At 42.6% G+C, this 23692-nt stretch overlaps 1 protein-coding gene across 1 annotated transcript; it reads right to left on the bottom strand.

Annotated features, from left to right (window-relative positions):
- Positions 1–839: 839 nt before the first annotated feature.
- pgk (Phosphoglycerate kinase) lies at positions 840–22342 on the bottom strand. Its single transcript, NM_001139794.1, has 11 exons — positions 22244–22342; positions 17653–17703; positions 17370–17525; positions 17027–17171; positions 11636–11739; positions 11291–11410; positions 6981–7095; positions 5858–6037; positions 5327–5504; positions 4881–4979; positions 840–1574 (listed from the first exon to the last, which is right to left on the bottom strand). Exons 1-11 carry the CDS (start codon positions 22306–22308, stop codon positions 1534–1536), a joined length of 1254 nt encoding a protein of 417 aa, NP_001133266.1. The 5' UTR covers positions 22309–22342; the 3' UTR covers positions 840–1533.
- Between the last annotated feature and the right edge of the window lie 1350 nt (positions 22343–23692).

Below are 23692 nucleotides of genomic sequence, written 5' to 3'. Positions count from 1 at the left end.
CCTAGTTTCGTGAAACTAGTCACAAATGATTAACGGTCCGGTCTGCAAGTATCCTAGTTTTAGAACAGCCTGCGATATGCTTTATGAAATGTAAAATGCAGGCCACCAATGCACGATAGAAATAAAAAAAACTGTGCCGGTATTATGGGTCATATCTTTTTAACAGTAATCTCTCAAGCCGTTTTCTCTAAGGAAAAAAAGATGGAGACTTGGCTGCAGAACCTGGGTATGAAATGTAGTGGGAAAAGTGGGAGGTTTGAGTGAAACTACAAATTCAAAGACAGAAAAATAGTCTATACTCAGGGAAGAGAAACATAGCTAGACAACTGTTTCACTATAAACTCAATGCTGCTATTGTTTTTAAATTTCATAAAGCTGCTTGTGTTTATTAACCAGGCAAAGGGTAGCTAACTAGAAGGCTGGTGGTGACTGGTTAGCTATGGGGAAGCAAGAACCACTTGCACAATGTGTATAAGCGGAGGCGGAGCCTGTCTGCCCATACTCATTGCTTGCTCCCCCACAGCTCACCAGCTGATGCAGGCTGTGTGTGCCGCATCCTTCCCACTGCTGAACAGTATTAAGTGTGCTCATCACTGAAAATCTCTCAAATCAAAATCTTTTGTACAGTCCCCTTAGTAGTCATATTTTAGTCAGAAATATTCACCTTGTTTTAGTAATCTGAAAATATATTTTTCCCTTTACTTCTAATTTTATTCTGGTTCTATTATTTAGTCAGTTATAGTCTCATCAATTGCCACTGAAAAAAGGTGTTTGACAAATATTTGAGTCACTATTTTAGTTGACGAAATTAAACAATGAATGACACTAAAGTACAAAGAAATAGTCACTTTTTTATTTTACACCAACTGTTTTATTCTGTGAGGGTCTGTTCAGGTCACATGACCTGCAGTAGCTCGACCCCTGAAACCACCACTGGGGAACAACCATCTTACAAGCCACAGGATTATAGGATGGATGACATAACAGGGGGGAGAACATGGTTGAGACAATAGGGGCAACTGACAGAGACAACATTTGTGTGAAGAAAAATATAAAGGTCTAAATAGTTACAACCCATTTTTACGCTTGAAGGGTTGTAAAACTCCCTGGGCTGGCTGGCTATACAAGAGTAATACAAACAAACACACGCAAGCACTCTTTTACACAGGCTACGCAGATGACAAATTCCCACATTTCTGTATGATGAAAACAGTTGTAGCTGCAGTTGACTGGTCTCTGAAAAACACAGCTCGAAGGAACATAAGTGCATATGAGGGAGTGAGGGTGGGTGGTTTCTGCTGAGAACACCACTTCCTCAGTGATGTAGATGTTGGGCACGTGTAGGAGCGAGAGAGATATTGCAGTTTGTGTCAGCCGTCTGTACAGTAGTAGACTAGAGAGCAGGGGTGGTGCTAGACAAGCGCAGGGTGGGAAACTTAGGGAGCACTTTGCCTTGGGGGCTGGGTGGGTGTCCAAACTCTGGTGGGTGTGTTTGTCTTCACTCCCACCTCTCCTAGGTGATGGGGATGGGGCTTAGGCGCTGCTGAGGGCATCCACACCGGGCAACACTTTACCTGTGGGCAGAGAGGAAGGACATACAATATGGTCACCGCACTACTGTTCCCTGAAAGAGGGAAATGAGGTACAACACGCAATGGGGAGTCGCACTCTTGCGACTTCGGTTGAAGTATCTACAATAACACCTCCACGTTTAGAAGTGTACCTGTGAGAAGGCCCCACCCCTGCTCGAAAAAGCTCCTGTAGGAACATAAGGATGTCCCTCACAGAACACTGAAAAAGAACAAGCCCTTTCTTTCGGCACCAGAGCTCAAACACTTTCCACTTGTATGCATATAGCCCTCTAGTGGAGGGCGCACTTGCAGACGGAATGGTAGCAATAACATTTTGAGGTAAGCCTCTAGCCATCAGATTGGTCCTCTCAGGGGCCAGGCCCATAGGAACCAAATCTCTGGCTTCACGTGTCAAACCTGCCCATGCGCCTGGGACAATGATCTCCGTGAACCAAGGCTGCCTGGGCCAACGGGAAGCCAAAAGAATGAGTGAATGAATGAATGAAGCCCTCCTGGCGCACTCTCTCCACATGGGCTGAATCAGAACCACTGGCAGAAATGCGTAAAGGAGGGTCAGAGGCCATTGGTGTAGCCCCCACTCCTGAGGAAGAGGGACCCCCCTGGATAGCAGATCCTCACCCGAGTTGAGGCAAATGGGAACATGCATCACCCGAAGTGAGAGCAAATGCACACTGCTCCACAGCTACAGGGAGCGGGCCAAGATGAGGAGGGGATGGACTGAGTCCCCCCCTGCCTGTTGATGTACTGTATACCACCATCGCCATGTGGTTGGATCTGACCAGCATATGCTCTCCGACAAACGGGAGGTGCCCGAGGACACGGTCAGAAGTTCCAGGTAATTGATATGTCGGGCATTCTGACACTATCCATACTCCCCAAATTGAGTAACCCTCGCACAGCGCTCCCCACCCTTGGGGGGGACGAGTCATGGCCACCTTGCGGGATAACACCTGGCCCATTAGACAGGGTTCTTTCCAGTGCCCGAAGGCATGTCAGGGACACCTGAATCGACTGGTTTAGGTGGCGAGATGCATCCAAGCGCGTTGCTAGCACCCAGCGTAGAACGGCTGCTCCAATAATAATCCCAAAGGAATGACCACTATGATAGAAGCCATTATCCCCAGTAGGTGGAGGAACTGCCAAAAACGACATGTGCGCCCTAACCAGCCTCTCTGAACAATAAAACGTCGCCCAGCTGAGCAGCCGAAAAGTGACAGTGCTTGTTCGGGAGTGTAGGATTCGCATTATCCACATCCTTGTTAGCAAACGGGGCTAGGTAGCCAGCTAGCTTGCCATCCACTGGAGGAGTGTGCATCAGCCCTGCCCCCTCCAGATCCATGAAGGGGGCACACCCATGTAGTATCAGCTTAGCTGAATGCGGGTTGGACCAGGTTGTTGTCCATTCGTCAACAAAATCCAGTTTCTAATTGTTTGCTTTAGTAGTGTGAATCGTTTCTTTTCATACTGAGGTGAAGAGCGGAATAATTGAAGAAATGAATCTGAGCCTCACGCTTATCACCTGTGGAAAGCGGGGCTTCCAGTGAAGCGCAGATTTAATTTGCATTGTCAAGCGTGATTGTAGATCCTTCAACCGAAGACGCAAAAGTGCAACTCCCTATAGTATGGTGTACCGAAGTTAACCTCTTGGCGTTCCCCTAGGATAGGGGGCGCTAAAGCGATTTTTGAAAAAAATTAGTGCCCATTTTAAACGGCCTCCTACTCAAACTCAGAAGCTAGGATATGCATATAATTAATACTGGTGGATAGAAAACAGCCTAAAGTTTCTAAAACTGTTTGAATGGTGTCTGTGAGTATAACAGAACTCATATGGCAGTCAAAACCCCGAGACAGATGGAAACAGGAAGTGGAATTCTGAATTGCGAACTCAACTTCATCACGTTGCCTATTAATCACACCGTGAGCTATGGTTCATTGAGCACTTCCTATTGCTTCCACTAGATGTCCTCAGTCTTCACAAATTGGTTTGAGCCTTCTACTGTTAATATTGAATGAATGAGAAGCTGTGGAACGTGGTCACACGGAGAGGGCCATCACCATTGACGCCGGCGCCCCTGGTTACCCTCCCCTTTCGAAACACAATGCAATCGTCCCCCTCGAATCTTATTGGCTCTCTTGTTGAAAAACGCCCTGAAGATTTATGTTATACAACGTTTGACATGTTTGAACGAACCTAAATGGGGAAAAAATGCATTTTCTCGAAATGGCTGTCCCGTGGCCGACGGAAGTTTTGGAGCAGCCTTCAGACGCGCTAACAAGAACAAGCTCTTGGAACATAAAGGAGTCATTTTTTCGAACGAAAATACATTTGTTGTGGACCTGGGATTCCTGGAAGTGCTTTCTGATGAAGACAACCAAAGGTAAGGGATTATTGACAATAGTATACAAGACTAGATGTGATATGCGATTGTTCCAAGATGGCTAGTCTATTGCTATTGCTAGCCTATTGTTCTGAGTATCGCATCCCCTTTTATCGCAAAGTGTGATTACCCAGTAAAGTTATTTTTAAATCTGGCATTACAGGTGCTTTCAAGAGATATTCATCTATAAATCTTAGAATGACAATATTACATTTTAGAAATGTTTTCGAATAGTAATTTTGTAAATTGTAGCTCTGTTTCATCGGATGCATTTGAGGGAAAATAGTTAGTCAACGTTACGCACCGATGTAAAATGCTGTTTTTATATATAAATATGAACTTTATCGAACAAAAGAATGCATGTATTGTGTGATGTCCTAGGTGTGTCATCTGATGAAGATTGTCAAAGGTTAGTGCTGCATTTAGCTGTTTTTTGATTATTTGTGATGCATGTGGTTGGTCGGAAAATGGCTATGTGGCTACTTTTACGATATACTCCTCTAACATAATCTAATGTTTTGCTTTTGCTGTAAAGCCTTTTTGAAATCGTACAACGTGGTTCAATTCAGGAGAGGTGCATCTATAAAACGATATAATTTGAACATTTTTTTATTTATTTATTTTTATTATAAAAATGTGTTATGCTAATGGCGATATGATTTTTCGCTGGATGCAGGCCGCACAGGGGTTAACTGATTGAAAGGGAACTACCATACAGAAATGCAGCCATTTGTTGGTAGTCTGCTGTTGCATCTACTTACAGACACTACATCATGCCCCCTTGCAGATCTGAAATGTGTATAAGCAACAGGGAAGAAACTATGTAGTGTCATGGGGCAGCGGCTAGGGGGTTGATTTTAAACTGGACATAGGTCGAAAGTCCGGATGAGACCGTGGTGACGTTACTCACCCTCCAGAAGCTCCAGACTGGCTCCGCCTCCTGTGCTGACATGGCTGACCTTGTCCTCTGTGCCCCATTTGGCGCAGCAGGTAGCTGTGTCGCCTCCACCTGGGCATCAACAAGACAACATGGGGTTAAAATTAAGGTCATACAGACCCTTCACTGTGATAGTGATCATTCACTACTATAGATGTGAGGAAGAAAGGGTGTTGGTATTTGGCGCCATCTAATGGTGAGAATGATAAAAAGAGTGGATGAAGAAAAACTTCCAATCAAAACGGCAGCAGCGCAAGGATAAACTTGAATAAAAGGATTTGTTAACATTATACACAGTAGCAGGCTTGGTTGAATTAAATATCTCAATTATACATGTATTTATTTGCAAACATTGTCCCAGGTGCCTGGTGAAAGACGTGCTTCCTGGTAATTGTGCAAACAGTGGTAGAGGGTCTTACCTATGATTGTGACGCAGCCTGAGTTGGTGACCTCCACCACTTTGTCCATCAGGCTCTTGGTTCCTTTGGCGAAGTTCTCAAACTCAAACACACCCACAGGGCCGTTCCACACAATCTGCTTGGCTCTGCCTACAGCCTCTGCGAAGAGCTTGCTGCTCTCCGGTCCACAGTCCAGACCCTGGGGAGAACAGAGGGAGCGAGGGACAGAGCTCAACCCCAGTTTTACGTATTCATCTACATAAAACCATCTTATATTTTATTTCACTGTGAAAGTGATACAGTATATCAAATTGCTAGCTAGCACAATAACTAAGGAAAATTCCCATGACCACCCCTCAAGAAGACAATAAAACCCATTCAGGGTTGTGTTCATTAGCTACCAAACTGAAGAAAACAGACTGAAACTTGGAGGGACTTCCCTGGACTTGTCCAAAGCTCATTTTAGTTCTGTTACAAAGCGTTAACATTTTTTTTTCTCTCCATTGCATGCCCTTATGAACATGACCCAGGTTGCTCTCCTCCTCTCCTCACCATCCAGCCTGCGGGGATGCCAGCAGCCACAGTGGCGTTGCCAGTCTGGGCATGCTCGTCAAACTTCTCGGCGATGATGAAGTCGACGGGTAGGTTGATCTTGACCTTGTTCTTCTCAGCCTTGGCCATCAGCTCTTTGACGATCTTGGCGCCCTCCTCATCATACAGGGAGGTGCCGATCTGCCAGGGAAGAGAGGATCACTCATTTAAAATTTTGAACTACAACCACCATGATATACACCACAGTCAATCATTGAACATATTTAACTAGGGGTCGCGTTAACAAAGGACTCTGTGTTTTTCCACACAGAAAAGGAAAGACAAAATATATATATATTTTTTTATCTTGCTGCATTTTGTAAACGCAGATCTAAAATGCTTCTTATTGTAAATTATGCTCAGCTTCAGTCAGGGTTCACTCCAACTCATGAATGTAAAAGGAGTAACTTCGTGCTTCAGTTGCAATACATTTTCTCTAGTCATTGGCTCACCAGACAGCGCTCTGACTGATGTGTAGGCTACTTTTCTCCAGTACTTTCCTCCAGAGTAGTTTCTCTCTGGTAGCAAGTTAAAATGCAAGATTAACTTCAAGCAAAACATTAGGAAATGTAGCTGGCAAAAATCTTTCTATGATAAACATTACAAATTTGAAAGCCATACATTTTTGAAAAATAATACCTTGCTTTTTCATTGTAAGCCAAATATCGTTGCACTTCTAATGAAAATGATATTCTGCCGAATGTGTTGCACTAACGTATTTTGTGTTAAGAAAAACTATAGTTGCACGCCCTTTATTACTCTATTGAAGAAAAAAACTGAAGAAATAAAACAACTTTCAATATAAAAAGTCGGTGAAATGGTTGAAACTCAGATTTTTTGATGGTCTGTATTTTTTAAATGCAGATTTCTGAAAGCTAATGTGACCCCAGAATTAACTAGATTGTGCTGGGGCACGAGTGAGTTCCGAGTTACATCCAATCAGAGGTTAAAATTATGATACAAACACAATTGGCCAAAAAAAGGGGCAGAATCTTCCTCTCCATTGCTCCCACCCCTCTCCCCTCCAGTGTCTCCCTTAAACAAAGTATCATCTCCCTCAGTCCCCCCCTCCCTTTGTCCTCACCTCCATGTTGTTGAGGACATTGAGGAAGGTGAAGGCCATGCCACCACCGATGATCATCTCATTGACCTGGTCCAACATGTTGTTGATCAGTTGAATCTTGTCCTTGACCTTGGCTCTGCACAACAGAGAGAAACTATGAAAACACTAGTAAACATAGTAAAACAATGATATGAAGATCATTTATTTGAAGCCCATATCTATAATCCATTACAAAACACACTTACAATTTTTTATTTATTTGGCAAGTCAGTTAAGAACAAATTCTTATTATCAATGACGGCCTAGGAACAGTGAATTAACTGCTTTGTTCAGGGGCAGAACAACAGACTTTTACCTTGTCAGCTCGGGGATTTGATCTTGCAACCTTTCGGTTACTAGTCCGACGCTCTAACCACAAGGCTACCTGAAGCCCCATAGTCATAACGCAGTGTAAGTGTAGTTATAAACTCACATGGTAAAACTCAGTTCCAGAAAGGTTTCTAGTTGAGGAAGATCGCCATATTCGAAAAGTCATTTTTTCAGTTACATTATTTGTTTGTTGTCTAATGAATTTAGAACTAAATCCTACCGCCTTTCATGCATTGTCGTGTGGCTTATTATTAGCCAATTCACATCAATGTATTTTGTCACTGGCAGTGACAGAGGGCCAAAAAGCTGAACTGTGTCAGTGAAAGAACCGGATTGGATATAGCGGTTGCACAATGCCCGGCTGAAATGGAATGCGACACTGGCCAATTTTCGACATGTTTCCAACAGTAGCTAGCTGTGTGTGTGTGGCTCAACTTTCCCACTGTGCAAGGCTGTAAAGTGGCCAGTGATAAGGGAATACTAGAATGCATGAGTAGAGTACTGTCACACAGATTGAAGTATTACATAACAAGCTTAAAAGAAACTAGTACATTGTTGACATAGTGCCAAAATATTTTGCATGTCAGCAATCAAGTTTAAGACATTCATCTTTCAAAATACAGAAGGTATGATGCATTTTTCATCCTATGATTCCAAATACTGGCTGTATTTCGAAAGATCTACATCTTGAAAACTTGATTGTTAACATTCAAAATATTTTGGGACTATATCAACAATGGACTAATGAAACAAATACCAAAAGATAGTTTTTGGGTGGAATTCTCCTTTAACACTAGAAACTCTAGCTAAAGCAGTCATTTTGACTGCTCATGAAGGTAATAATTTTTTAAATAACTGCCATTTTTTAAAGTCCTGACCCCCTCCGTCCTTGACCTTTCCTAAATAAGTCTATAGAACACACTGCCATTGTAAGAATCTTAATATCACAAACAGAATTGGAGTTCAAATCAAATTTGATGTGCCGAATACAACAACCTTACCGTGAAAAGCTTAGTTACAAGCCCTTAACCAACAATGCAGTTCAAGAAGTAGAGTTAAGAAAATATTTACTAAATATATATATAAAAAATAATAACAAGGCTATATAAAGGAGGTACTGAGCCAACGTGCGGGGGTACAAGTTAGTCGAGGTAATTTGTACATGGAGGTAGAGGTAAAGTGACTATGCATAGACAATAAAAAGCGAGTAGCAGCAGTGTGGTAGCAGAGAAAATAGTCTGACTTGGGTGACTGGAGTCTTGGGCTTTCCTCAGACACCGCCTAGTATATAAGTCCTGGATGGCAGGAAGCTTGGCCCCAGTGATGTACTGGGCTGTACGCACTACCCTCTGTAGGACCTTACGGTCAGATGCCGAGCAGTTGCCATACCAGGCAATGATGCAACCGGTCAGGATGCTCTCGATGGTGCAGCTGTAGAACTGTTTGAGGATCAAGCCAAATCTTTTCAGTCTCCTGAGGGGGAAAAGGTGTTGTGGTGCCCTCTTCACGACTGTCTTGGTGTGTTTGACCATGATAGTTCGTTAGTGATGTGGACACCAATGAACTTGAACCTTTCGACCCGCTCCACTACAGCCCCGTCAATGTTAATGGAGGCCTGTTCAGACCGTCTTTTCCGATCAGTCCTGCCACATCCGACGAGCATCAGAGCTGGTGTAGTAGGATTCAATCTTAGTCCTGTATTGATGCTTTGCCTGTTTGATGGTTCGTCTGAGGGCATAGTGGGATTTCTTATAAGCGTCTGGATTTGTGTCCCGCTCCTTGAAAGCGGCAGCTCTAGCCTTTAGCTCGGTGTGGATGTTGACTGTAATCTATGGCTTCTGGTTGGGATATGTACATACGGTCACTGTGGAGAGAACATCGTCGATGCACTTATTGATGAAGCCGGTGACTGATGTGGTATACTTCTCAATCCCATTGGATGAATCCCAGAACATATTCCAGTCTGTGCTAGCAAAACAGTCCTGTAGCGTAGCATCCGCATCATCTGACCACTTCCGTATTGAGTGAGTCACTGGTACTTCCTGCTTTAGTTTTAGCTTGTAAGCAGGAATCAGGATGATAGAATTATGGTCAGATTTGCCAAATGGAGGGCGAGGGAGAGCTTTGTATACGTCTTTGTCTGTGGAGTAAAGGTGGTCTACAGTTTCTCTCTGGTTGCACATGACATGCTGGTAAAAATTTGGTAAAACAGATTTAAGTTTGCCGACATTAAAATCCCCGGCCACTAGGAGCGCAGCTTCTGGATGACAATTTTCTTGTTTGCTTATGGTCTTATACAGCTCGTTGAGTGCGGTCTTAGTGCCAGCATTGGTTTGTGGTGATAAATAGATGGCTACGAATAATATAGATGAGAACTTTTGGATGTGTGGTCTACAGCTTATCATGAGGTACTCTACCTCAGGCAAGCAATACATCAAGACTTCTTTAATATTAGTTAAACAGTTTTATGAGGGCACGTCCTTTTTTTGAATGGTTTTCCCAGTTGCCCCTCCTCCCGACAGTAGGGCCTGCTCCGCTCCTTCTCCTGATAGTGGAATGTGCCGTGCCCAGTTGATAAATCACCCTGATAATTGCCTCAAAACTGAACCTAAACTAATTTCACACCTATAACAGATTAAATAAATTAAGTAAAGTGTGATGGGGAGAAAGGGGGAGAATGGGTGAGTTGATGAGTGAGGGTAAGCGAATGATGCATAATGATGTAATCACCAATTGTGAATGAAGAACAGGGAGGGACATTCTATTGTGTTTGTATATTCAAATTATTATCTCAAAATGGTGTGTACCCTATATCAAGCAGTTTATCAGTCTACTCTGTACAAATTGGAGTACACAGCGAGATAATGTGTAATTTAAAATGGCAAGAAGACCAAGACGAATGGATGCACATACTGCATTAGGGCTGCTACAAGATCTGAATGAACACGACTCAGATGGCGGGGAAGAAATTAATCTGACATCGCTGATGATTATTCAGATTCTGAGCCTGAATAACAGAGGCCTAAGCGCAAAAAAGGCAGAACGGTGCACACTAAGCAGGTGCCCCTGCCACTACCAAATGAAACAGTGAGACAGGAGCGAGGAAGGGACAGCACCGTTTACATAGAACAAGCCGGTGACAACGCTATGGGTCGATTATCAGCAGAAAATCTCATCACTAAGAGCGCAGGTCCTACAGCTCAAGTAAAAAACACCATCAGCAATGCACTCACCATCTGTCGTTGATTATGTGACATGGACATGCTACAGCATTCAGGGACTGTACTGTGTCTAAGGTGCACACGGAGCAAGGACACTGCCTGGGATCAGACTGTTGATGAGCTGGAAGCATTCATTTCAATCCTGTGTGTCCGTGGAGCATTCAGTGTAAAGAGCGTCTATATGGAGAGCTTCTGGTCAGACATCTATGGGATACTTTTCTTTAGAGAAACCATGTCACGGGATCGCTTCAGAGAGATGTGTTACCTCCATTTTGATGACAAAGAAACAGACATTCGTCAATTCGTCATGGTATCCAACGTATAAATAATAGACTGACTGCTGTCATATCGACACATTCATTATAATGCCATTATTGCTTTTGTGCTGATTTTCACTATTTATCAAGCACACTTGGCGCTTAGTGGTTTTAGGCTACTGATGTTTTCATTTGAGCGTGCATCTTGCTGACCATGCGTCTTGGTGGTTGGGGTATCATTATAAAACGCTGCCACCGTGTTGTAATACAACTATGAAACAGAAAGAGAATGTAACAAAGAACACTCCACAAATAAAATTGATTTAAAACATTGGTGTTTTTTGTGCTGCTAGTTGAAGAGCCAGTCCTCAATAGAGTGATACCAGAGAAGCAGATGCAGGCCTCTGGGTAGTTCATTCCTAATTGATCACCGATGAGCTATCCCAGCCCCATCCATAACCAGAGCCGTGGACCAGTTACTTACCCTCCGAGAATGGCCAGAAAGGGCCTGGCTGGTTTCTCCAGAGCCATGGCAAAGTAGTCCAGCTCCTTCTTCATCAGGAAACCTGCAGCCTTCTGGGACAGGTTCACTCCAACCATGGAGCTGGGGGAGGGAGAGGCAGGTATGCGGGGAAGGGGAGAAAGTAAGGGAGAGGAAAAGCAGTTTGAGAAGGAGAAGCAAGGAGACAGAAAAAAAAGAGTAAGAGGTAGAAAGAAGAGAATAAGAAAAGTAGGAGACACGGAGTGGCAATGAGTGATTTGACAGAAAAATAATTATCTTGAAGGACAATAATCATCATCACTCCACAGTAGTGTCCAGTGAACCTACCTGTGGGCTCTGTGTGCTGTGCCGAAGGCATCATTGACGTAGACATCTCCCAGTTTAGACAGAGAGGCTCTGAAGGAATCAATCTGCTCCTGGGTTGCTTTGGTCTAGCAGAGAAAGGAGAGCGGATAGAACACATTGTTATAGATGGCAGAGGGCTCAGGTTACAACCAACAGGCTCTATTACATCTAGAATAGAGAGCTGTACGACGCATTGTGCGGTATACAGAGGGGCTCATTTATTCATATAGATGGTATCAATGCCTAGTCATTCTTTATGTGAAGTTATAGTTCATTTTTTGAAATTCAACAATATGACCCATATCTACAGTGTACAAAACTGTTCTTTCCATGACAGACTGACAAAGGTAAATTCAGGTGAAAGCTCCCTTATTGATGTCACCTGTTCAATTGCCTTCAATCAGTGTAGATGAAGGGGAGGAGACCGTTGAAAAGAAGGATTTTTATGCTTTGAGACAAACCGAGACATGGATGGTGTAAGTGTGCCATTCAGCGTACCGGTTTGAGTGTGTCAAGAAATGCAACACTGCTTGGTTTCACATGCTCAGTTTCCCGTGTGTGTATCAAGAACAGTCCACCACCCAAAGGACATCCAGCCAACTTGACAACTGTGGGAACCATTGGAGTCAACATGGGCCAGCATCCCTGTGGAACACTTGACACTTTGTAGAATACTGTCATGACTTGGCCTCCTGGATGAAGATCAAAGGTGCAGGCTAACCAAAGGTTTTAAGACCCCCCTTCTCCTGGGGGTGTTGGCCAGTTTTATGACGGTCATAAATACCTTGCAGGAACTCTCTCCCACTCTGCAGAAATGGAAGTTAAAAATCCCGTTGTTACAACAGAGAGATTTTGCAGTACTGTAATATAAAAAGGTTGGACATAGAAATATTGTTTCAAACGTAAATAATGTGGGAAATGGTTGGTGGGACAATCTTATCAAATCAGTTATTGTTTTGTGATATTGTTAAGGACGGTATAACTAAACTATCCCGGCAATGGGTCAGGTTTACATCTAAATGTTGTATAACTTATATGATTAAATATGAAACTATTTGTGAGAAGATGAAATGTGATTTTAGCCTTCTAAATGAGAATGTTTTTTCAGTAGCCACGCCCACGTGAGCACAGACACTGGGGCAACATGATGGAACCGCCCTCCAAGGCGAGTGCTTAAAAGGACTTGCTGATGAATTAACATATTAGAACAGCATGACCGACAGCGTGAGCTGAACGGTACGAAATGGTTAGAAACTCTGAAACTTTCAACAGAGAAGAAGAGAATCTCCACAGACCAGTACATTGCCGGGTTGCTGCTGGCATATAAAATGGTTCTAGCTGTACCCTGAATAATCAACCATTGAGACCAGTATACGGACGGTGTTGAGCCGGATGTCACGAATGGTTAGAATCTACCAGACCAGAAATTGTAAGACTCAAACTCTCGAGTTAAGAAGATAAAGACTACATGTTGGAGAGGGGAAGAACATTTTCCTCCCACCACTGTGTGGTACTCTGATGGACCCAGTCTAACGAACACTTCTAGAACAAAGATAGCCTACTTCCACAACTACTAAGTACATTGTGACTTCTGGTGGACAACCAGAGACTTCTGTCAAACTACTCTCCACAGACTGATCGAGTGATTTCAACAGAGAGAGACCACAAAGACATACATGCGTAAATATGTACATTGCATTTCTAAAACCCGAATGAGCATGCCCAGGCGTTGTAGGGAGGTCATACAGGCACGTGGAGGCCACACACACTACTGAGCCTCATTTTGACTTGTTTTAAGGACATTACATCAAAGTTGGATCAGCCTGTAGTGTGGTTTTCCACTTTAATTTTGAGTGTGACTCCAAATCCAGACCTCCATGGGTTGATAAATTGGATTTCCATTGATTATTTGTGTGATTTTGTTGTCAGCACATTCAACTATGTAAAGAAAAAGTATTTAATAAGATTATTTCTTTCATTCAGATCTAGGATGTGTTATTTTAGTGTTCCCTTTATAACTTTATCGAACAAAAAATGCATGTATTGTGTAACATGATGTCCTAGGAGTGTTATCTGATGAAGATTGTCAAAGGTTAGTGCTGCATTTAGCTGTGTTTTGGGTATTTGTGATGCATGCTAGTTGCTTTGAAAATGGCAGTGTGATTATTTTGGGCTGGGTACTCTCCTAACATAATCTAATGTTTTGCTTTTGCTGTAAAGCCTTCTTGAAATCGGACAACGTGGTTCGATTCAGGAGAGGTGTATCTATAAAAATGGTGTAAAATAGTCATATGTTTGAGAAATTGAAGTTATAGCATTTATGAGGTATTTGTATTTCGCGCGACGCGATTCCACTGGCTGTTGACTAGGGTGGGCAAGCGTCCCAGGTTCCCAGACAGGTTAAATCATCCCCCGTTTGGCGTAGTCGGCCCAAACTGCTGCATATACCCTGACTCGGTTTGCAAGAGAAGTGACACATTTTCCCTAGTTAAAAGAAATTCATGTTAGCAGGCAATATTAACTAAATATGCAGGTTTAAAAATATATACTTGTGTATTGATTTTAAGAAAGGCAATGATGTTTATGGTTGGAGCAACGTGTACCTAAGTGATTATATGCAACGCAGGACAGGCTAGATAAACTTGTAATATCATCAACCATGTGTAGTTAACTAGTGATTATGATTCATTGATTGTTTTTTTATAAGATAAGTTTAATGCTAGCTAGCAACTTACCTTGGCTTCTTACTGCATTCGCGTAACAGGCAGGCTCCTCGTGGAGTGCAATGTAAAGCAGGTGGTTAGAGCGTTGGACTAGTTAACCGTAAGGTTGCAAGATTGAATCCCTGAGCTGACAAGATAAAAATCTGTCGTTCTGCCCCTGAACAAGGCAGTTAACCCACCGTTCCTAGGCCGTCATTGAAAATAAGAATGTGTTTTTAACTGACTTGCCTAGTTAAATAAAGGTAAAAAAAAAAAAAATGTTTATTTAAATCGGCCACATCGGCGTCCAAAAATTCTGATTTCCGATTTGTTATGAAAACTTGAAAATCGGCCCTAATTAATCGGCCATTCCGGTTAAATCGGTCGACCTCTACTCTGGGGTATGTGGGACGCTAGCGTCCCACCTGTGGGACACACTATTCAACAGCCAGTTAAATAGCAGGGCAGCAAATTCAAAACAACAAAAATCTCATAATTCAAATTTCTCAAACACACAAGTATTATATCCCATTTTAAAGATACACTTCTTGTTAATCCAACCACATTGTCCGATTTCAAAAAGGCTTCACGGCGAAAGCATAACATTAGATTATGTTAGGACAGCGCCGAGACAAGAAAAACCACACAGCCATTTTCCAAGCAAGGAGAGGCGTCACAAAAACCAGAAATACAGCTAAAATGAATCATTAACCTTTGATGATGATGGCACTCATAGGACTTCATGTTACACAATACATGTATGTTTTGCTCAATAAAGTTCATATTTATATTAAAAAAAAAACATTTTACGTGTAATGTTCAGAAATGTTTTTCCTCCCAAAACTTCCGGTGAATGAGCACATCAATTTACAGAAATACTCATCATAAACGTTGATAAAATATTCAACTGTTATTCAAAGAATTATAGATACACTTCTCCTTAATGCAACCGCTGTGTCAGATTTCAAAAAAGCTTTACAGCGAAAGCACACTTTGAAATAATCTGAGTACAGCGCTCAGATATCAAAACAAGCCATACAGATACCCGCCATGTTGGAGTCAACAGAAATTACATTATAAATATTCACTTACCTTTGATGATCTTCATCAGAATGCACTCCCAGTTCCAGAATAAATGTTCATTTTGTTCGATAAAGTTCATCTTTATGTCCAAATACCTCCATTTTGTTCGCGGTAGGTTCACTATTCCAAATGCAAGGCACGCGCTTACTAAGTCCAGACGAAAAGTCAAAAAGTTATACTACAGTTTGTAGAAACATGTCAAACGATGTATAGAATCAATCTTTAGGATGTTTTTATCATAAATCTTACATAATATTCCAACCGGACGATTCCTTTGTCTTCAGAAATGAAAAGGAACACAGCTAACTCTCACGTGAGTGAGCGCGATTGAGCTCATGTCATTTTCTCAGTCATCTTATTCTCTCTCCCCATGTCCCCATGTTCAACAAAATATAGAAACATTTGGCAAAACAATGTGTATATTTCAATATTAAGGTTTATATTTTTCAATAATCCTCATTTAATGTAAAAAATGTGTTATTGAAATCAAAATACTACTCATATTACAGTGCAAGCGGTACGCTTCATATGACACCAATGTTTGTTTTGCAGAACCTACAGATTAAATATTATGGAGTCTTAAAGGAGGCCTGGGTAAGGCCAACATGTCACAAATACAAAAACTTCAATTCATTATTTCTCAATTATGTGTTAAGATAAAAAACGTCAAACAAAACGTCAAATATACACAGAGTATACCAAACAGTTGAGTTGCACCCCCCGCCACACCTCTTGCCCTCAGAAGAGCCTCAATTCGTCGGGGGCACGGACTCTACAAGGTGTCAAGTATTCCACAGGGATGCTGGCCCATGTTGACTCCAATGCTTCCCACAGTTCTGTCAAGTTGGCTGGATGTCCGTTGGGTGGTGGACCATTCTTGATACACACAGGAAACTGTTGAGTGTGAGAAAGCCAGCAGCGTTGCAGTTCTTGACACAAACCGGTGCCCCTGGCAACTACTATCATACCCCGTTTAAAGCCACTTAAATATTTTGTCTTGCCCATTCTTCCTTTCAATGGCACACATACACAATCCATGTCTCAGTTGTCTCCAGGCTTAGAAATCCTTTAACTGGTCTTCTCCCCTTCATCTACACTGATTGAAGTGGATTTAACAAGTGACATCGATGAGGGATCATAGCTTTCACCTGGTCAGTCTGTCATAGAAAGAGTAGGTGTTCTTAATGTTTTGTACACCCAGTGTCAACAATCCTCCCTACAAAGGATTAAATGTTGTGAAAATCCCCCAAATCATGGTCTTTTTATGTTCTAGTTTCATGAGGAATCACCCTAGTATGGGTGTTCTCACAGATGTGCGTCTCAAATAGACAAGACACCATTTTCTCTACCCTGGTCTCAATCTGAAAAATTATTGTTTTTTCGGTCAGATGTCTAACTGGTGACTCATGCCACTGTAAGCTTGGTTCTATTTTCTTCTCTGACCTTAGCGGCTCTGCTGACGCTAACACCACCGGACAGTGACGCAGCTGCAGCTTGGGCCTCCGCAGGGCAGGAGTCCTCCATTTATGTAAATAGAAAAGGCCTCTGGGAATGGCTACTGCGGCTGCAGCCGTTGACATGCACCCACCTTGTTTCCGGAGGCGTCCTTGCCCTTGCCCTCCTCAGCGACGTGGAATCTCAGGTTTTCCAGGAGGATGACGGAACCAGCTGCGGGGTCGGCGCAGGCTTGCTCTACATCGGGACCCACACAGTCCTTCAGGAAGTGCACGTCCCTGAGAATGAGTGCAAAGCAAACACGTGCACATTTGAGTACTTTATTGGGCTCCATAATGAAACACTGACTGAGTACAAAGAACCCAAATATTTCCAAAATGACAAATATGATTAATTAATTGGGACGAGTAATATTTCAATAGGAGCATGGTAATAGGTAGCTATGGAGGGCCATGGAAGGAGCCAGGAGGTCTCACTTGCCCAGCAGGCTCTTGAGCTCGGCGGCCACGGGTTCCAGGGAGAATTTGTCAGGCATGGGGTTCCCATCAGGACGACCCAAGTGGCTCATCAGCACCACGGCCTTGGCCCCATGATCCAGACAGTGCTTGATGGTGGGGACAGCAGCCTTGATCCTGGAACACACAGGTACAAAGTATGAGCAAAGGCTGGAATAGGACTCCTATAGAATGACATAGCAGCATTTGGTCTAATAAGGTGTATTACTAATAGATGATCAAATTAAAACAAGCTCATTATTACCTCTGGTTGTTTGTGATTTTATGGTCCTTCATGGGCACATTGAAATCAACCCTGCAAAAGAGAAATGTCAAACATCAGTTTTGGACACAGTAATAGCGAATTGTGTTTTGAGCAGGGGTTGGAACCGGTTCAGGGAACAGAACAGAAAAATAACGACATTGAAGAACAGAACCAGAACCGAGAAAGAAAGTGATCTATACTGTTTCGGGAAACAGAACCATTTTAAAAGCATCGGAACCAGTTAATAATGTTACTTTATATTCAGGGTATTTTTTTTTTCCAGTCCCACAAAAAAAACGCAACAAAGCGCCTATGCAAAGCCCTCACCGTCACTCAGAAACGTATTTCAGTGTCTGCATGACTGCCAGCTGAAAATCTTTGCCAGTATGGTGTAGGCTACCTGCCCCTCCCCCTAAAGATTTTTTATGAGAGAACAATGGATTAATTCTTCAATGTTAATTAACTACAAAAAGGCAAGACGTGTTTTTATTTTAATTCTGGTGCCTTTCTGCACACAAGCTTGTTAGCTACCTAGCTAGAGCTGGCCTAGCTCTCAAAAAATCTAGGCAGCATTATGTGTAATCTAATGGAACTGAGTCTTCCTATTATCAATTTCTTTCAACCAATCAGTCATTTGTGTCAGTGCAGTACATGTTGAGTGCCCTTCTCTAGAAACATGCTGAAAGTCTGTTAATTTGTTTACAGAGAAATAGCATTGTATTTGGTCAAACACCATTTTTCCAACAGTTTGCTACAAGATGGCAGCAAGTTTATAGGTCTGCTGTTCGAACCAATAAAGGCCGCTTTACCACTCTTGGGAAGCGGAATTACTTTGGCTTCCCTTCAGGCCTGAGGACAGACTTTCCTCTAGGTTCAGAAAAGAAATGTCAGATAGGAATGGCTAGAGTCAGCTACCATCTTCAGCAGCTTTCCATCTAAGTTGTCAATGCCAGGAGGTTTGTCATTATTGATCGATAACAATAATTTCCCCACCTCTCCCACACTAACTTTACAGAATTCAAACTTGCAAATGCTTTTCTTCCATTGATTTATTTGGGGGGTTTTCATGCATGAATATGATGGCTCACTGTTCATTGTTGGCATTTCCTGCCTAAGTTTGCCCACTTTGTCAATGAAGTAATCATTAAAATAAGTTGAATGTCTTTCTGCCCACAATTTCATTTAAAGTACTCCAAAAGGTTTTTCCATCTGCCTCACAAGTCCTCAACTGGCAGCTTCATTAAATAGTACCTGCAAAACACCAGTTTCAACGTCAAAAGTGAAGAGGCGACTCCGGGATGCTGGCCTTCTAGGCAGAGTTCCTATGTCCAGTGTCTGTTCTTTTGCCCATCTTAATCTTTTATTTCTATTGGCCAGTCTGAGATATGGCTTTTTCTTTGCAACTCTGCCTAGAAGGTTAGCATCCCAGAGTCGCCTCTCCACTCTGTTGATGTTGAGACTGGTGTTTTGCGGGTACTATTTAATGAAGCTGCCAGTTGAGGACTTGTGAGGCATCTGTTTCTCAAACTAGACACTAATGTACTTGTCCTCTTGCTCAGTTGTGCACCGGGGCCTCCCACTCCTCTTTCTATTCTCGTTAGAGCCAGTTTGCTCTGTTCTGTGAAGGGAGTAGTACACAGCGTTGAACGAGATCTTCAGTTTATGGCAATTTCTCGCATGGAATAGCTTTCATTTCTCAGAACAAGAATAGACTGACGAGATTCAGAAGAAAGGTCTTTGTTTCTGGCCATTTTGAGCCTGTAATCAAACCCACAAATGCTGATGCTCCAGATACTCAACTAGTCTAAACAAGGCCAGTTTTATTGCTTCTTTAATCAGAACAACAGTTTTCAGCTGTGCTAACAATTGCAAAAAGGTTCTAATGATCAATTAGCCTTTTAAAATGCTAAACTTGGATTAGCTAACACAACGTGCCATTAGAACACAGGAGTGATGGTTGCTGATAATGGGCCTCTACGGCTATGTATATATTCCATTAAAAAAAATTAATTTTATTTTTAAATCAGCCAATTTCAAGCTACAATAGTCATTTACAACATTAACAATGCCTAAACAGTATATATGATCAATTTGCTGTTATTTTAAAACGGATAAAAAAAGTGCTTTTCTTTCAAAAACAAGGAAATTTCTAAGTGACCCCAAACTTTTGAACGGTGGTGTACATTCAGCAGTCCATTAATCAATTGGTGTATGTGTGTGAGGCAGGGCTGAAGCTACGAACCCATAGGCTTGGCTCTCTCATCCTCTCCAGGCATCTGGGAGGGAGGGTGGACAACGAGCCTGTCATAGCAGATGTAAGCAATGTCCCCACATGCTCTAGCAGCTTTCGTGGCTGGGATCAGTTCTTTCCTCTTCTGGCACACAGCTTCAGGATAGTCCTCATTGAGGAAGATATACATTCCTTTTAAGTTCTTGGCTCTTTCCAGAATAGCTACCTTCTCCTTGAACCTCAGGAACTTGTCACCTGGGCCGGCGGTGGGTTTTCCAGTCCTGTGGGCGCGCTCCACCTCAATCTTAAATTTCTCAGATAATTTCTCTCACTTTGTCCTGACTCCGTCCAGGTCTCATGAGATTCTGCAATTCCGTCCACAATATTCACATACAGAACTGATGTCCTCTCTCAATGACTTACAGATTGCTGTCATCTTGCCGTTCTCCTGTTTCAACTTATAGAGCTGACCCTGGAGAACTGCAAACTGTTCTTCAGGTCCTGGACCTCTCTGGTCAGGTCGTCCATTATTTTATTAGTTGAATCCACCAGTATTTGGACAAAACACTTGAAGCTATTTTCCTGTTGTAACAACTGCTTGTAGAATTATTTTTCTTTGTTTAAAAGATCCTTCACGTGTGATAGAGAGACACCACTGTCCTCAAAGGTACTCCCGCCGGCTTTGGTCTTTGTCATGGTAGCTAGCAATGTAGGTTAAGCTGTTACTCCTCGCAGTTCCAGACAGGGCAGGTCACAGGGAAGATTGAAAACAAACAGCAGAGATCTAGACAGCCACAAACCCAGGTCAATCCGCAGTCCCAGCCACAATGGCTAACCGTGTTGCGGGCTGCGTTCAAGCCCTCAAGAAAACCCTGCTTGCTTGATATGCAGCTAGCCCCACGTGCCATCTCCTCATTGGTTATACCCACATGGGTGATTGAAAGACTAACTGTTTTGCCAGTTGTCAAGGTAATACTATGAAAGTGTAGATGCCAATCACCATATAAATTCAAAGATGAAAAAGCCTGGAAGGAAGAGAGATGACTAGAAACAATTCGGTTGACCGTTTTGTGTGTGGATTAATTGTCGGAGTAGAGGACCTTGGGAATTTCAGGTAAAATAACAACTCAATGTTTAAATCCAGGGCCAAATTAGCTAGCAACAGCACACTACCTAGCTAAATAGGACAAATTAGCTATCAAGTGCATGCTAACTAACTAGCCATACATGTTTAATGCTTTTCGACCTGTCCCCCAAATTAATGTAATTGGTTCAGAGTTTGTTTTGATATTTTAACCTGCGTGTCTTGATCGCGTTTGGTGTGGGGGGACAAAATACATGTATGCACGATAGCGCATACGCGCAGCCGGTTTGGGTTCCGTGTATGTGTGCCAGAGCGCAGAATAACTGACACATTTACAAACGCTCGTTGAAAATGACCGGTGTCAGTAAACGTTGGCAAAAATGTGTAATACGTTTTTTTGCCAGAAGCACAGTTGCAGTCACCAACGCTCTAGATAACATAAAAACAGCCTAACCAGCTCTGCTAGGGCGAGTAAAATGGTCAGAGTGAGCTGTTCTCTCATTTGTGTCTGGAAGTAGCTAGCAAGCTTGACAACGTTAACGTGGGTGCTTGACTGCTGTTAGGTCAGAACGCTCGGATCAAGACTACTCCGCCAGAGCGTCCTGCCTGCGCTCTAAACGCGCCGCGAACGAAACGCTCGGAATTTACAAACGGACAATCTAACAACGCTCTGCGTTTACGAACGCCCAGAGCACACTCAGGCACTCCAGCTTTAAATTTACGAACACACCCCATGGCTAACACAGTCACGTCATCCATGCTACTGTACATACGTAGTGCCTGTTGAAGGATGACACCTACAAAGTACATTTCATGTATACACGTTTCATAACTATAACATGTCTTTTTTTTATGTTTGTTGTTTATAGTTCGGTTGATAGCTGCAATATTACTACCCCCCCGGGCCTAAAATGGCAGATTTGGGCTCAGTTCAGGCTGCCAGATCTAGGCCGAATGACTCTCGCCTAGTCTCTACCGTCATTCATTTCGGACACGGGCCGGATCTGTCTGCCAGACCCAAGCCAGCAGTTTTAAATTTGGCATGCCGTAATCAGGCCAGATGTTTGTGCTACCTGGGCTCCCGAGTGCGGGTAGTGTTCACACCAGCCCAAACGAACCGAACTAAGGGGGTAAACCAACTGGTGTGAAAGCCCCGTAACGAATTGGCAGGCAACTCGGTAGCGATCTTGTTACGAATCACCGTGGCAAAGATGGTCGCTAGCGATGGTATAATCCCCTTTCCATTGGCTCTTCGAAGTCACTTAATTGGAACTCACCTCATGATCACGCGCTTCCCCTTTACGTCCACCTTGTCCAGGGTGAGTTTATTTGACAGCGACATTTTGATGTTTTACTTGCACCTGCTCTGTTCCTCGTTTCGATTTTGAGCTCACTCTGCTGATGCCGGGTAGTTCCCGAATGAAATGACCTTAGCGCAGGGAGGAACTTCTGATGGACGGGACGTTAGCTTTGGTCAAAAGCTAATACGAGACTGCTGCATCAGCACTGCCATTGGGTTGTTCTTCTTCTACTTCGATGCGGTTTAACAGCGGTTGGCATTCAATACATGTTGCATTACCGCCACCTACTACAGTGGAGTATAACTAGTACTTTGCTTAAAAAAAGAAAATGTATATTTAATCAACAAATGTCCTACCATCTAACCCTACACTCACTAAAACCCACCACCATATTCCACTATTTAAATCTATCTAGTCCTACCTCAGGCCAACAGCCTGAAAGGACGGGACACCACCACTCAGCACCCTGTAACTCTTCTGAAGTCAAGTCTCATACACCCAAATACCTCTCTGCAGCTGCCACCACAATCTCAATTTTCTGCAAATTACATTCCATACATGCAGTACAGTCAATAATCATTGCTATAAATGCTAAAATTCCAATCTTACTGAAGCATATATCACTTGTTGACCTATCCCTCTGTACTGGTACAGATCTACTACAAATACCACTCCTCTCAGGGTCCTCTTCTTTCTTCACTTCCTCAGCATACGACAACTTCTGCACTACTCTAACCCTGGAAACCTCAACCTGCCTCTCTCGCACGGGACTTTTCTGATCCCCAGGCCCATGGGCACCCCTACAATTAACACATACCAATACTTTCCCCAATGCTACACATTCATTTTTTGTGTGTTTTTATTTAACTAAGTCAGTTAAGAACAAATTGTTATTTACAATAACAGCCTACCCCGCCAAACCCAGACGATGCTGGGCCAATTGTGCGCCACCCTATGTGACTCCCAATCACGACCGGATGTGATACAGCCTATGATAACCTCAACCTAAAACTTCTTATCTGGGCATATTGAAGACTCATGTTAAAAGCAACCACCAGCTTTCATATGTTCTCATGTTCTGAGCAAGGAACTTAAACTTTAGCTTCTTTACATGGCACATATTGCACTTTTACTTTCTTCTCCAACACTTTGTTTTTGCATTATTTAAACCAAATTGAACATGTTTCATTATTTATTTGAGGCTAAATTGATTTTATTGATGCATTATATTAAGTTAAAATAAGTGTTCATCGTTCATTCGGTATTGTTGTAATTGTCATTATTACAAATATATATATATAAAAATCGTCCGATTAATCGGTATCGGCATTGAAAAATCATAATCGGTCGACCTCTAGTAACAAGGTAATATATTCGGCACAAAAGCTCGTACGGCATAACTTATATCTAACATCACTTCATCAG

Source organism: Salmo salar, chromosome ssa04 (assembly GCF_905237065.1).
Source record: "Salmo salar chromosome ssa04, Ssal_v3.1, whole genome shotgun sequence".
Classification (NCBI taxonomy): Eukaryota; Metazoa; Chordata; class Actinopteri; order Salmoniformes; family Salmonidae; genus Salmo; species Salmo salar.
Note: the sequence above shows the minus strand (reverse complement) of the source record. Positions and strands in the feature narration are given on the sequence as shown.